Genomic DNA, 16,580 nt, shown 5'->3' on the forward strand with positions numbered 1-16,580 from the left:
AACACCCCTGGTAAATACAGGTAAAATAACTACAGGTAGACTTGCTCATCGTTCATTTAAGGAGGGGCCCCTTCTTATGAACATATGTATACATGTATACTACGTCTGCTGTAAGATGTAGGAGAACTGTTATAACGAGGACCTGTTGTAGTTTTTTGTCACATCATGAAAATTTGCATATGTGTTTTTCATGTACTAGAGGTAGTCCACCCTCTAAGAATTTCCAGCATATCCCCTTAAATGACCTTCCTTTTATCACGAAACCAGGATATCAAGGATTGTTTTCCCATTACACAAGTCGATTTTGTTAGTTTATCATTTAATCTCCATTTCATATTGATTATGTTTGGCCTCAAGTTAATTAAAAGTTGCATGTGGTCAGTGCAGGCACATAAAAGATATTATCAGATGATTATTGGAAAACAAATTGATTTATACACGATAATGAGGCCAAGATCTCCAGCTAGGAATAAATAATAAATGGGTATGGTCAAATATTCCAATACAGGTTCCACAATGTAAAATGTGTGTTGTGTAATAAGGTACTAATTATACATCAGGTGCAAAATTAAAACCACATCAGTTAGTTGTCTATGCCCAAAATAGAAATTTTTCTATATGGAAAATCGTAATATTCATGTTAAAGTTACTGATTACTGTAAGTTACTGGGTGTTCGTACACACATTTTGACAAGTATACTCGCAGGAGGATACACAATAACGTAATATATGACTCTTGTCAATGCATGGAAATATCTTTATTAATAACAAATAAAAGAGACGGACATATTTTCATATGAATGCCCGCACAGAAAGTTTTCTTATCACGAAGTCTGATCTACCTAATTTGATAAGTCTATGTTGGAATCTGTGCTGAAACCTACTTCAATGAACATTTACTAGAAGAAATGCATTTCTAGACTCAGATTTTAAGAAGTAATCTTTCAATGGAAAAATTGACAGATGACAGACAAATGGTGACACAAAAATGTATGAAACAGCCATTCATTTTTTAATCATTGATCAAAAAGTTTGTATAGGGCCTATGTGTTTATGATACAGTATGACAATATCTAAAATTCATCTTATATATTAACATACATGTATTCATGTGTCTAAATACACAAATTTGATAGATTTCATAGAGAAGAATGTACCAACACATCAAAATGCTAAGATAAGATTTAAATATATCTGAATAATTCAGACAGCTTATCTGTAGCGTAACATACATTGTACTTCCTATTACATATATACACTTCAATAGTGAATGGTGGTCATTATCATGTGGTAGCTAGAGATAAGCTTGGACATGTCAAGACTATAGCTATCAAACAGAATTGCTCCACCCAATATATTTTGTCTAGTTCTGTTCAATGATTTATAAATACAAGCCATTTAGATTGATATGTCTCGCCTGTGCCCCTCTTTGACCATCAATGCACATATCAAAGAAACTAACTTAAATGCAAAAACTTAATGTTGATGGAAATCATGCTGACAGTCAATGGACCATGAAAGGTAGGCCGCTTCCAGCATTTGATGCATGGGCTGAGATGTACTTCCTAGCTAAGATGCATCAATGGTCAAAGTTTGGTGGTGTGGTACTTATATTTTCAGAGAAACTAACTTAAACACAAAAACTTGATGTTGACATTGCCGTTGCCGCCGTTTGTAAGGTAAAGATGTTAGGATGAGGGACATAAGATGACAGGGATTGTAGCCGGGTACTTATCTCTATGTTTGTGAGGTAAAGATGTTAGATGAGGGACATAAGATGACAGGGATTGTAGCTGGGTACTTATCTCAAAGTTTGTGAGGTAAAAATGTTAGGATGAGGGACATGAGATGACAGGGATTGTAGCTGGGTACTTATCTCTATGTTTGTGAGGTAAAGATGTTAGGATGAGGGACAAGAGATGACAGGGATTGTAGCCGAGTACTTAACTCTATGTTTGTGAGGTAAAGATGTTAGGATGAGGGACATGAGATGACAGGGTTGTAGCCAGGTGCTTATCCCTATGTTTGTGAGGTCAAGATGTTAGGATGAGGTACATGAGATGACAGGGGTGTAGCCGGGTACTTCTCTATGCTTGTGAGGTAAAGATGCAAGGATGAGGGACATGAAATGACATGGTTGTAGCCGGGTACATCTCTATTTGTTTGTGAGGGAAAGATGTAAGGATGAGAGACATGAAATGACAGGGATTGTAGCCGAGTACTTAGCTCTATGTTTGTGAGGGAAAGATGTAAGGATGAGAGACATGAAATGACAGGGTTGTAGCCAGGTACTTATCTCTATGTTTGGGGGGAAAAGATGTTAGATGAGGGGCATGAGATGTCAGGGTTGTAGCCAGGTACTTATCTCTATGATTGTGAGGTAAAGATGTTAGATGAGGTACATGAGATGACAGGGATGTAGCCGGGTACTTCTCTATGCTTGTGAGGTAAAGATGTAAGGATGAGAGACATGAAATGACAGGGTTGTAGACGGGTACATATCTATTTGTTTGGGAGGTAAAGATGTTAGATGAGGGGCATGAGATGTCAGGGTTGTAGCCAGGTACTTATCTCTATGTTTGTGAGGTAAAGATGTAAGGATGAGGGACATGAAATGACAGGGTTGTAGCCGGGTACTTCTCTATGTTTGTGAGGTAAAGATGTAAGGATGAGGGACATGAGATGACAGGGTTGTAGCCGGGTACATATCTATTTGTTTGTGAGGTAAAGATGTTAGGATGAGGGACATGAGATGACAGGGTTGTAGCCGGGTACTTCTCTATGTTTGTGAGGTAAAGATGTTAGGGTGAGGGACATGAAATGACAGGGATTGTAGCCGAGTACTTATCTCTATGTTTGTGAGGGAAAGATGTAAGGATGAGGGACATGAGATGACAGGGTTGTAGCCGGGTCCTTATCTCTATGTTTGTGAGGTAAAGATGTTAGGATGAGGGACATGAAATGACAGGGATTGTAGCCGAGTACTTATCTCTATGTTTGTGAGGTAAAGATGTAAGGATGAGGGACATGAAATGACAGGGATTGTAGCCGAATACTTATCTCTATGTTTGTGAGGTAAAGATGTTAGGATGATGGACAAGAGATGACAGGGTTGTAGCCAGGTACTTATCTCTATGTTTGTGAGGTAAAGATGTTAGGATGAGGGACAAGAGATGACAGGGTTTGTAGTCTAGTATTTTATCTTTATGTGAACTGAAAGGGTTAGACTAAGGGACTGGAGTTTATAGGGGCTGTAGTCTAGATCTAGTATTTATCTTGATGGAAATTCAAGATAAAGATGTTATACTACGGTACCAGAGTTCAAAATGAAAGAATGGGGGAAAGGAGTTTACAGGAGTTGTAGACGAGTACTTACCTTTATGTGTGAGGTGAATATGTTAGGATGGTGGACAGGTGTTGACAGAGGTTGTAGTGTACTATTTATTTTTATGTAAATTTGATATCAAAATGTTATTAGGCTGGTGGAAAAGAGTTGACAGGGGTTGTAATCAAGTATTTATCATAAAGTTAATGATTGTGAGGTGAAAATGTTAGGATGGGGGCATGACTTAACAGCGGTCAGCAGCACTTACCTTTGTGTTTGTGAGGTGAAGGTGCTGGGATTGGGGGACTGGAGTTGACAGGAGGTGTAGTGGAGCAGTTACAGGCCCTGGGTATCATAGGACCCTGCAGCATGTGACCGGTTGCCATGGCAACTGTACTTGTTGTTGAAGTACTTGTTGCTGCACTGGCTTCAGTCTCAATGTTGGACTGTAAAAAAAAGTGAAGATATATATTTAGACTACAAAAATTGTACATGTACATAGGAACTGGTTGACAGGTATGGACATTCAACATTAACCAATGCATACCATTTTTGACTGCAATAAAAGCCCTCTCCTCATGATCACTTTGGCATATATATCTTAGAATTGGATGGGTGCCAGCAATTACTAACAGGCTACTCTCACCTCTATTTTATTCTCGCAGAAAATCCATGGATGTTCTAATTAGTCAGAGAATTAGGCCCATTAGTAACTAATAGCTAGTAATGTATACTCCAGTCTGTTGATTCTACTCTGAATAAATTACAGGACCTAGGAAACACATACTAGACATAGAGTCACAATTTATGAATTTAATGTGGAAATCAAGATTTGCCAACAGATGAATTGTTTACAAATCTGTCATCTGGAAAATATACGTATTAAATATTATTTTTGATAAATTAAGCAAAACTTTGTAAAAATGAATAAAACAGATCATATTTTGAACAGTCAACTTTTAGTTCTTTTCTTTGGTATGTACGGTATATGTACATGCATACAATAATAATTTGTACCGATACATTTTGTATTCATGAGACTTGTAGAGATCATAAGTGTAATATACACAGGACATCAACTTGCATGCCCATATAATCAAGTATATACATGAACTAAACCACATGTACCTGGGGATGGGTATACCTATATAGCTAATGAACAATAAATTAACCCTTTCAGCCCTATGTAACTTTAGTAGACTCTACCATGCATTGATATGGATGAGTCCATTAATATGGTTTACAGTGGTGAAAGGGTAAATGAAGGTTTTCTCTTGTGGAGTTCTTTATCTTCATTCACAAGGTCAAAATATATCAACTTAACAGACCGTCTCTTAATATTTCCATATATACAATATTCATGTTTATCTATATATATCATATACATATAACCCCATTCCAGTTTCCATTAACTAATTCACCCCTGAAATTTCACAATGAACGATTCCAACCTGTGAGCTGGAAGAATTCAAATGTGTCTACAGGGGTGATTGATGAATTAAAAGAAGTTGACCCTACTGACCCATTATAAACTCCAGCAATATGCAGAGTTCAGGTTCAAGGTTACAAATAAAACTTGACACTTGCTGCTGTATTATAATCAGTAAACAGAGCATCTAGAGTGTAGGCCTAACAGGTAATGTACAATGGGTATAACTGGCATATATATATACCAATCTAGTGTACTTCGTGACGTCACGTTACTATTGTAGTGTGATGACATGCAATTGTGACGTCACGACGTTGTTCTTTTAAATAAACCTGAAGAGCCCTGTGAAGGGTGAAAGCAGCTAGTTTTTTAGTCGGTCGATAATCTTATTTTTTCTATATTTGCTTCCTTCACATGGACATTTAATCCCTTTTCATTATATATATATATATATATACATGACCACCAAATATAATGCTAGGCACACATGAACACCTACAGTAAAGCTGTATGTGTTTTTGTCATATTATATAGATGGGAACTTGAAAGCTATTCAAATATCATTACTAATAATAATATGTATGGGAAGGTGAAAGTTAAGTGGTGTGTTGAGCCACCTCAAAGTCAAGCTATCTCTCACTCTAGACATACAGTTTGTATAGGTATATATCTTTAATTTCTGCTTATATTTTTTATGAAGAAGGAACCTCTTTAAACATCACATACCATACTTGTGATAGTGCTGGACCCAATTGGGAATTAATTATAAGCTATTAAATGTCATTATAAATGTCAAGATAAGAAATGTAAAGCCATATAAACATCACATACCTTATTACTTGCTCATCATTACACGAGTCGGTAACTAATTATAAGCTGATCCAACATTTTAATGTACAGTCGTCTACAGAGATAGTTTCGAGGTAAAACTATTTAAACATAAATATTACATACTTTCCTACTGTTCATCATACATGTACATGTATAAGTGATCAGAAACTAATATATATAACAAGCTATCCATTACAATTATATAGAGATAGCAATTAGGTAGCAAAATCTATTTTAAAACTACATATCATCAAATACAACTACTTAACAGTAAGGAAACTATGTGTATATATATACACATGCATCTGAAGCTTTTTGTAAATAAGCTATTACATTATTTGAATGACTACATCAGTATACATGCACATCCATTGCGGAAGTCTTCCTGAAGATCTGATCAAAATACTTAAATAGTACATTCCGCTTTATATCCCTTGTAATAATTTGTCAGAGGAAAAGGGTCATATTATGGAAAACATGATAAAAAGATATTTTTTCAGATATTTTGCAGCTGCCAAAAAAATTTAAGTGGCCATCTATAATCCTAAATGTAATTGAGGTTTTTCTGAGAAGAATTCTTCTTCATAAAGACAAAACCCCTCCATTATTTGTTTTCATATATACTGTCTTTATTACTCTTTTTTTCCATGACATAAATTTTGTTCAATACAATTTGCTTGGACAGAATATTAATCCTGATCATTTGTATGTATAACTATTCATAAATGAAGCCATGCTGGCAGCATTATACAATTTTACATATTATTCCAGTGTTTCTAACCAAGCCACATTACAAGTAACTAGCCAGGCAGTGTTTCTAACCTGACATATAACGCAATTTTGCGTCGTTTGCTGTTGTCAAAATTTTACCTCCTGTGAAGCTAGTTTTTCATGTACGTGTAGGCACCCTTTCCGATTATGGCCAAAATTTTATTCTCGAACCATTTTTTTAAAAAAAAAAATCACATAGCCCACTTCATCATGCTTATACCAATTTTAGTACAGTTTTATTTTTGTATTTTTTTTACAAATCATTATACAGGGGTTAGCCATTTAACAAAAATATCACCCATGGCCACAACCCTCTACTGTATACTGCTACCTATAATGTTGATAGCTCAGAAGAGTTTAATTACTAACTAGGTATAGGGTTACACTCACTCAGCAGCAAGTATATTAATATATTAACTCAGCAGGGTTACTAAACCAGGTGGTATTGCTATAACCTGACAGTGTTATAATTTACTATCCCTCAACCGTGTAACTAATCGTTTTGTGAAATTGCAATTTATAAGGTGTACTGTTATTTTTCCGCTGCAGTATACATGTACATGTTACCAACACTGGCAAGCAACAGGTATGTGACAATATAATCACATCTGATGGCTTAGATGTGTGTACACAAATTTTCTCTACAGAGAATGCAATATCCATTCCGTCATGCAATGAAATTGCACATATATCAGCTGCCAGCCAGGCCTGCTTGTGTTCGGTAACAATATTGCAGGGCACGCAGCAATTGCAACTCAAACTGAAGAACATCACAAATAGTTTATTATCACCGACACCTCAACACACCAGTGATCTATAGTATGATTGACAAAACAGGGATTTCCCAATACTGTATACCAGTAAGTCATATATACCATACAACACAGACATTATCTATAGACACTCCTATGGCTTGTTCATACATGTACTGGCCATGGCCTTTACAAACCCCCCTTTCTCTCTTCCGTTTCAGTACTTGTTTTGGCACTTTTATCAACATTTCTATCAACATAAATAAGTACATGTACGTATCGTACATCAATTATATTAAACTTTTATTTCTTCTTTATTGCCAGGGACATCAGATGGCTTGAAAATTTGTCAGTGAAGTTTCAACAGACTGTGTAAAATTGCCCCCTTCCCACCAGCCCACTACGTGTATACCTAGCTAGCCCCCTGGAAGGGCATGCATGATCCCCATTTGAACAACTTCAGTTCTCGATCTCCTAAACCAAATTGGTCCCCGTGCATGTGGTTCAGTTGAAAACCACACATTGGTTCATGAGAAAAAGTTATAAGCATCAAAATGTTGATGGATGATTCATGACAAACGTTTACATTTTATTGGAAAAACAACGGACTGTGCTTTGGCTCATGTACAGATGACATTTAATTATATAATAGACAAATATCCTTTGACAGCCCCCGGTGTTTGTGGTTCCATGCATGGTCAATGCAAGTGGTCAGTCTAGCATTTCTATTTGTCTCTAAGTATTAGACATATCATCTCAAAATTGAAATAGACCGGTACGTTATACATAAGAAGATGAATTTCATACATTTTAGTATTGAAATGTCCTGTATTGATAGACTTAAAAACTTGCATATTCCAAACCCCAGTATGTTAAAGTAATCAGAAAAATTGCCATCAAAATGTACAAAAGAAATATTAAATCTATTGATCATAAAGTACAACTGTATTTAAAAATGTTTTAAAAAGAAATTAAAGGGACCGATGTTTTGAAATGATGTTATTATATATATTTACCTTTAATGCACCACCGCCTTTTTAATCTACCTGGTAATTCTATTATAGTGCTGTCTGTTTATATTACCTGCTTGTATACATGTATGTCTGAGCTGTAATACATAATAATGCACTGAATCTAACGCAGTTCTAGTCATGATTGGCTACAAACTCGTAGTAATAAAGACCTTGAACTAGACTGCCCATAAATATACATTGTATACTATATTTAATACAATTTGATGTGCTACTTAACTTATCATTATATTATGTTTGAACGTTGCAGGTAGCAGTCATCCTTTAGAATAACCCTTTCGTTGCTAAACTGGCCGAAACCGGCCGCAATCGTATAGTGCTAATCTGGCCGAAACCGGCCGTGTACAGCGTCCCTGCGTTGCTACCTAACCAAGCGGAAATAGGCGTCATTATCGTCAAGAGTTTTTGTGACTATGATCGGCTGTTATTTCCGGTTTACAACCGAGTAAAAGCCTGCAGGAATTTCGGAGTAAAACAGAAGTTTTTACAGTTTTTCCGATGAAATTTCAAACTTCGTCAATGAAACATTGAGTCGTCGGATGAGTCTGACTTTGATGGTTTTGACGAGCACAATATCGACGAGGCAAACACAAGATTCATATCAAAACAACATGAACTTTAGCAGGCCTACAATGAATCTGATATTGATATTTCTGATGATTCTGACGATGATGAGGATGGTACCGGTACGAGCGATTCTGGCGACGATCAGGTAATTGAAAGTGAAAATGAAAATGGCGACGACCCATATTTAGGAAATTTGAATCGGGAATGGACTCGTATTTTGTCGGATATTGTTTTGCCGGATTTCACTGAAACTACTGGTGTAAATTACGAATTGTCGTCTGATGCAAATCATCTCCAATATTTTACACGTTTTTTGCCACAAACTTTCTTTGAAACCGTAGCAGTTGAGACGAACAGATATGCAGACCAAAAAGGCCCAGATCCAAAATGGATTCCGACGTCAGCATCTGAGGTGCGTGCCTTCATTTCTGTGAATATAATGATGGGTGTACGCGTCTTCCAAGAATAACCAACTATTGGAGTACTGATAAACTAATCAGTTTTGAAAGTTACTTGTGTGAAAAGTCTTGAAAAAGGACAAAAAGCTTCAGAAACTTGTTAGTTTTGAATTTTGAAAATATTTACCTGTATCTCACCTGTGCTCGTTAACCTGTATCTCACCTGATGAGGAATATACTTGAAACTTACCTGACAATGTGGGGTTGCCAGTACATCATGGAAGTGCATATTTGGAGGATTTAGATACAATCAAATGTTGTTTTATGTAGGTATAAAACTAAGAACTTTAGTTGAAGATTTGTGCTAATTTACCTGATCATTTTATTACCTTACCTGAACTTATCTGAGATATATAATTTGTAACAAATGTGTCATTGTGTTCTTGGAAGATCATAGTTTACTGCTGTAAGTAGAATATGAATAACAACAAACACTTTCATTCATTTTATATGCATTCAATAACATTTTCATTAAATTTTTACCTTTAATTAGCTTTTTCACCTGTATTTTTTACAGGTTAATGAGATAATATAGCAAATTTGAATATATGTTCATAATCAGTAGGTAATTTGCAAGTGAAGTGCCAAATTTCATAAAGACCCCATGGATATTACGAAAGATATTGACATTTGAATAAAATGATTGAAAAATCTTAAATTTTACTGAATTAATGTAATTTATACACCTATATACATTGTAACTAATGTGGCAATGAAAGGGTTAAAGAATTCAATAGAAGGAAGATGTTTATTCTCATTTATGACTGCTAACTTTATGTGACCATCATACAAAGCCACTCCTCGAAGCACGCTGCTGTAATATATACTTGTTTTTCGCCAGGAAGGAAACTATCGTCTCCCCACTCAAATCTGTCCATTTTCTCTGGAGTTTCCATATCCTTCCATATATCATTTACTACTGGGACAAATTTAATGTGCTACTGAGAAATATGTAAATGTACATGAACTGGAGTCATTTTGATTTTTTTTTGCATGTCTAAATATGAAAACTAAAAAAATACATATAAACATGGACATACATGTAGTTTGATAGATTCAATAAGCTGATGCTGCAGTACTGACAATTGGTGGAACATGGCACCAGGTTTTAAATTGCCTTTTTTAATTTCAATTTTTGTACATGTATGCATTGTGTGAAACATCGCACTTGGGGTTTTCAATATCAGAAAAAATCCCTACAGCTCATTTTTTCCCTCAGATTCATTTAGTTGAATAAGTATATGTATATAGAACTACCAAATCTATGATATTATACAGGCAAGTCTTTTTTTTTCAAATACGTTTCTTTTTTAAATGAAGAATCATTTATGTACTTTTAGAGATTTTTGTCCTGCAATTTCTTCCTATGATGGCTAAAGTTGGAAATTATTTGTGTTTTAGTAGCTACTAGCCAGCCCCATCTCATGGTATATTGTATTCATCTTCTTGAAAATTGGACAATTCACTAATGCCTAAATATATATATATATGCTACCCCAGGTATGTATACATTGTCATAATGTCATTGGTTAATTATTAAAACTACATATAATTGCAACATGTACATGTATGTATTGCACACACTTGAACAGTTTAAGTACTAACAGAAAAGTACTGTTACCCTATATATCAGCTAGCTAGCTATATATACATCTGTAGCTTATAACCTCAAGAATGGAAAACATAAGTCAATATAAAATACATGTATGTATAGTGTACACGGCACTCAAAGGCTAGATCTCTTTGGGGTTTAGCTCCTGGTGCAGCACCTTCAAAACTAGGTCAAGATCAAGATGAAAATACATGTTATGTGTGGGTTTATCTGGGGTCAAATTCTTCTCGGTCAAGTATATATAGATACACATGTATGTGGATCAAGATTACTAGTGTTGCGGCTATACAGTTATATGTAGTACGTCGCTATAGACGTCAATGACAAAATCTTATCTCCTATAGTAGATATATATTTACTAACAAATAATCTGTCAACAAATCTATCAGAGTGACACATAAATCAAAACGGTAAATAGTATTGTCTAGATTGTAAAACTATAGTGGGAGATGATACTTAATGTGTCGTGTACATGTACATGTACATACCTATAATTTACCTAGGGGTCGACACTAACACTAGTCATTTCATTTTAAAATTTAGAAAACTGCTAAAAATAAGATATTCATCGTGTGATTGTCAAAATTTTCCTCAAACTTTACCATATATTTATAGTAGTAGTTATTTTAAGTCTCCTACAGTCAATTACTTTTGATGTTTCGTGCTGTAGATTGCAATTTTTTCCTTATCAGGAAATCTTGGACTATTTACATTGACAGATTTCAGATTTTATTTCCAACACTCAGACACATGAAAATGTGTGACATGAGGTACATGTACATGAATTCATATGTTAAATTTTGACAGGATGGACAAGTACATTTACTGTACATGCATGTATACAAGCAAGATTGTATTGACACTCAGACACATAATATGTGTTACATGAGGAAATAAAGTTGCAGATATGGAAAATGAAGTACAATATACATATTTGTAAAAATGTATAAGACAGAATGGACAGTTGACAAAGGACTAGTAATTATAAGTAATCTATTCAACTAATCCTGTACATGTGGACTACCAAACAAAAGCAGTTAGTGTCTAACCCTGTTTACCTGTTGTGATCAGTGAAATGTACAACTTACAAGTGCATGCACATGTACATTGTATCATTACCAGGGAAGTACCATGATGCTATATATATATATATATAGTCTCCATGCAGCTATTCTTTATATCAACTGGACTAGTACTATATAGCTAGACGTTAAGTATATTACATTCCAAGACATGTTTCATAGGGCTTTCATCAGATGACTCTGGACAATTAGCAATTTCAGAAGTAAAATAATATAAACTTTGGTTAAAAAGCTTGTAATAAGAACTAAATATCACAATAAAACAAAATGAACTGTTATACATATAAATTTATACATTGTATGTTGTCTACATATTATTGTTATACATATTACTAACAGCGAGTACACTTGCCATTGCACATTTTTATATGGCAATCTATCTTCAATGACTTGCAGGGCATGCAGACAAAATTATTTGTTGAACTTCTGAGCATCCTGCAAAGCATGCATGTCAGTACAATTACAAATGCATATTAATTTATAAGTAGGCATTCTATATACAACTAATGAAAGTACATGTACAGTGATGATGGACTGTCTAGATATTACATCTACACCCAATGTGGTCTTCTCTAGTACTATATAACAAGTACCGGAAGGTTGCAGTAGTCTAGATATTACATCTACACCCAATGTGGTCTTCTCTAGTGTATATATATAACAAGTACAGGAAGGTTGCAGTAGCATACATATAAATTATCTATAGTGATGTAATACACTAACTGTTTCACACCATATAGCTGCAGCAAGAGTAAAAAAATAAAAATAATCGAATGTGTCTCATCAGGCAAAATAAAATAGTGAAAAACTTAAAAATTTAGTTTACTGCAGACAAAGAAGGAGACAGAAAATAAATACAATTTGATTTTCATGTAATTATATAAATACAATCCATGAAATGAATTTCGCACACAATGAGAACCTAACTGATTACAATTCACCTGTGCATATTGTTCAATCATGATCATATAGCTATACATTGGCTGAATGCCAAGACGAAGGGGACTGATGCTAGAAAATTTGTGCTAATAACACAAACCTTGATTGGCATATCATTATAATATATCAACTGACGTAAATAATCTCCATTGACGTGTACGAATACATCTCCATGTATAATGAACACCTTTCCACTACTGGTGACAGTAAGACAACACATGATGATAGATTTCCCCCACCCTTCACAGGCGTAACTCCCGTTTTAGCCAGGAAAGATCAGCTTGTCAACCCCTAGGGGGTGATAGCCTCGTGCCGAGTAGCACATGTTCAATTGTGACGTCATTAAAATGTGTCATCTGTAATTGTTACGTCATCAAAAGTGAATGACGATATGCATGTGTTTTTGTTTACAAACATGACAGACTACTGTCAGTGGAGCTGTGACTGAAATAATAGGATGGGAGAAAAATAATCATCCCCTACCTTGAAGGTGTAGCAAAGAAATCTCCAACCCTCGGGGTGATGTTTTGTTGTTGTCTAACCCATGGCAGAGCCTCGGGTTAGACAACCAAAAAACATGTACATCACCCCTCGGGTTGGAGATTTCTCTGTACATGTCACACCCTCAAGATAGGGGAAGATTAATTCTATATGGACCCTAACACACTGTAACTACTATAAAACACACCTATCATTGAACCACTCATTTGTTTTTAAATCATGGCATTTAATTTGATGTTCTTTATATATAGGTCAGTTTATATTTTACTTTCACTTTCTAATTATGTAGATTTCATTGCTTTCTTGATATCTGCAGGTACATACATGTACAAATAAAATTGATAAAATATTCAATGAAAATGCTTTGTTGAAACAGAAACTGAAAGCAGACTGTATAGGATTCACAGAAACGTGTTGTACAATTTATTGAAAAGTGGCACGGCGTACGTACCTAGGAACAGCAAATGACTGGCCATGGTGTGTCACATTGTGCACACAGTACATGACACATGTAATGTAATACTGTACTAGTAGAAAAAGGAAAATGGTTGCATTGTTGAACAGTGAACAATTTGTAGTTATTACAGATATGGGTATACAAAGAAATGAGCCAACTGTTCTTATTCAGAGTGATGTAGAAAAGAACACCTCAACTTTAGACCCTTATTTTCTGAACTCATTCACCCCTGAAGACACATTTGAGCTCTTCCAATTCAAAGGTTGGAATAGTTCATTATGAAATTTCAGGGGTGAATGAGTTAATTGAGCCATATATATCTGATGCAGGGCTTGTCCTATGTATTGTGTTGATCTGGTGCCCCATCAAAACACTAAAGACATTAATATTTTTTTCTCTTGTTTAACCTCTCTTTTCAGCACCGATTTCCTCAACACCTCTCATTAGTCTGTTGTCAGAATAATGTGACTGGGGGTATTCATGTAACAATTGCCATGTAATTCATTATTGTATATATATATATATAATCATTATAGCCTTACTGTTCAGACCTGCAATACCAAATAATAATGAATTTATGGTATCATTAATTCAATAACCCAGTGTAAATTGACTGAGTTATAATTGCTCTGACTGTGTACATATGTTTGGTTTGGATCAATTGATAAAAAAAGTTGACACTATCAATTATTGTTTTAATATCGATATCTTGATAACAGTTTATCTTGGTCATATCAATATTACCATGTATATAATATTATTGATATTTAACATTATGTACATATACGGAACTACAGGTACGTATACATATACGAGCATAATAAAATGATTGAAACCCTTAATCAATAATATTAATTATTGTGCAGATTGCAATACACATGAAATATAGGTCTACCTGTTAGTAGCAATTTTCTCAAGTTTTACAGTACTATAAATATCATTATATATTAAAACTCTGCATTCTCCGACACATACTAGTTTGTTTGATCACAATGATGTTATGTAACACAGTTGTTATACATGTTTTTTTCAGTAACTCCTCTTAGCCACATTTAGCTAAAACCGAGGAAGTAATGAGGGGGATGCAGGGGGGAAGGGGCTGCATTTAGTGTGAACTTGTCAAAGTTTAAGTCATTATGTTACAATTTTGATGTTGATGTTTAGTTGCCATCAGATTACATTTCATAATTATAATAAAGCAATTTTTATCAATATTGCGATTGATGTTAATTTTTGATCAAGTATGTATTTTGTGGTGTTTATATACAAGTACATGTACACCAGAGACATATAAAGCTAGTAGTATATACGTCTCTGTGTACACCGAATACAGCACTGTTTACATGGTGACAGTACAAATTGCTTGAATAGCACATTTTGCAGAACTGTATGTTAATGTTAACTGTAAAACAGGGTGGCACGGGGGAACTTAATTGATTTACTCTGCCAACTTCCAAAGACTATGGAGGCGAGTGATAACGACTGACCTACTTCAACTTACCGTCAGCAAGATATTTTGTCTTTCATTATGTTCGCCGATGACAGTCTTTTGATAAAATGTAAAAGCTGGATGGTTTTTAGCCATCATAAGCACCAATAAAATCACATCTCGTGTTGCTGTATCTGAAGCCCAAGTTACATCGAAAGCACTTTTCAAGTTGCTGGTTAAAATTTCGAAGATGATGTTTGCACAACTTGCATTCCATGAATGCAATAGGGCTAGGCTCAGAGCCATGTTATTAGCGAGTGCATGTGGATCGTTATGCTTAATTTCACTCAGTTTTTCCTGACTGTTTGCTCTGATTTCATGTTCTCGTAAAAAGTGATAATCTTTTTTCGCTAGATCTTCAACCACGGAGCCTATGAATCTCAACTCAGGAGGCAGGCACATACGTAACATTCCGCACATGATATCTATCCTTTTATGAGGACTTAGACTCCCAAATTTTCCACATAATTCCTCGAATTCTTTACAAACCATGGTATAGATTGGATACCACTTTCCTCTTCAGGAAAGTAGCTAAAATACTAAAAGATCGGGCTCACAAAATCCATCCGCCATCTATAATTTCTTCACGACATAGGTAAATGTATAGTTGTATCCGGGCATTTTGCATAATCATCCAATCAAAAAGAGGACATGACATCCATGCACTGCCGTCGTGAATGTCATTTGATCGTCTATATTCACCACTTTTCCTTATAACGATTATCTTGTGTCACTGCGAAAACATCGATCATTGGATTGTGTCACACTCAGCTTTAATTGTTAAAATTGCTGAAGCCAGCCGAGCACTTGGACAATATACGCGTGATGCACTCGGGAATTATTTTAGAAAATATACTTCAAAGATCCAGCATGGACAAATCTGCATTTTATTTTACGCTAAATTATACATATTTTTTGTGCTTGTAGATATGTGTATTTGACTTTAAAATATTGGACAAAATCAGTTTAGTTGTTTTTATGAATTTAGGTACAGTTATCGTTAGAATAAAATCTTTCAGTAGGGAAGAGTTTTTTCTACTCAGGTTGTGAACAACTGGGTCTTGTCGATCGGCAAATCCTCTATTTGTTCCAGCTTTTATACATTTATAAACCGTTACTGAAATATAGTACCAACTATGAAAGTGCAACCGGAACAAATTGTCCACGTGTTGATAAAACAAACAGGGGCATGAGCATTTTTTACAGCTATATTTGGACCTGAATTAGGCGTTCAGAGAAATTTTACACGTTTTAATGTCATCATTGCGGGTTGGCATTTTTATCGAAATTTGACCTATATAATCTCCTAAAACGTGTAAAATTACTCTGAACACCA

At 35.0% G+C, this 16,580-nt stretch overlaps 1 protein-coding gene across 1 annotated transcript in view; it reads right to left on the reverse strand.

Annotated features, from left to right (window-relative positions):
* The window catches only part of LOC110466872 (zinc finger CCHC domain-containing protein 2-like), a 37,699-nt gene extending 21,636 nt beyond the window's left edge, over positions 1-16,063 (reverse strand). Inside the window, exons 1-2 of the mRNA XM_021523678.1 lie at positions 15,257-16,063; positions 3,594-3,771 (exon numbers count right to left, since the gene is read on the reverse strand). Of these exons, the coding sequence (XP_021379353.1) occupies positions 3,594-3,771; positions 15,257-15,736 (658 nt within the window). The 5' untranslated portion in view covers positions 15,737-16,063. The remainder of the gene's footprint in view (positions 1-3,593; positions 3,772-15,256) is intronic.
* Positions 16,064-16,580: the final 517 nt, after the last annotated feature.

The sequence above is a fragment of the Mizuhopecten yessoensis genome, unplaced genomic scaffold (assembly GCF_002113885.1).
Source record: "Mizuhopecten yessoensis strain PY_sf001 unplaced genomic scaffold, ASM211388v2 scaffold11145, whole genome shotgun sequence".
Taxonomy (NCBI): Eukaryota; Metazoa; Mollusca; class Bivalvia; order Pectinida; family Pectinidae; genus Mizuhopecten; species Mizuhopecten yessoensis.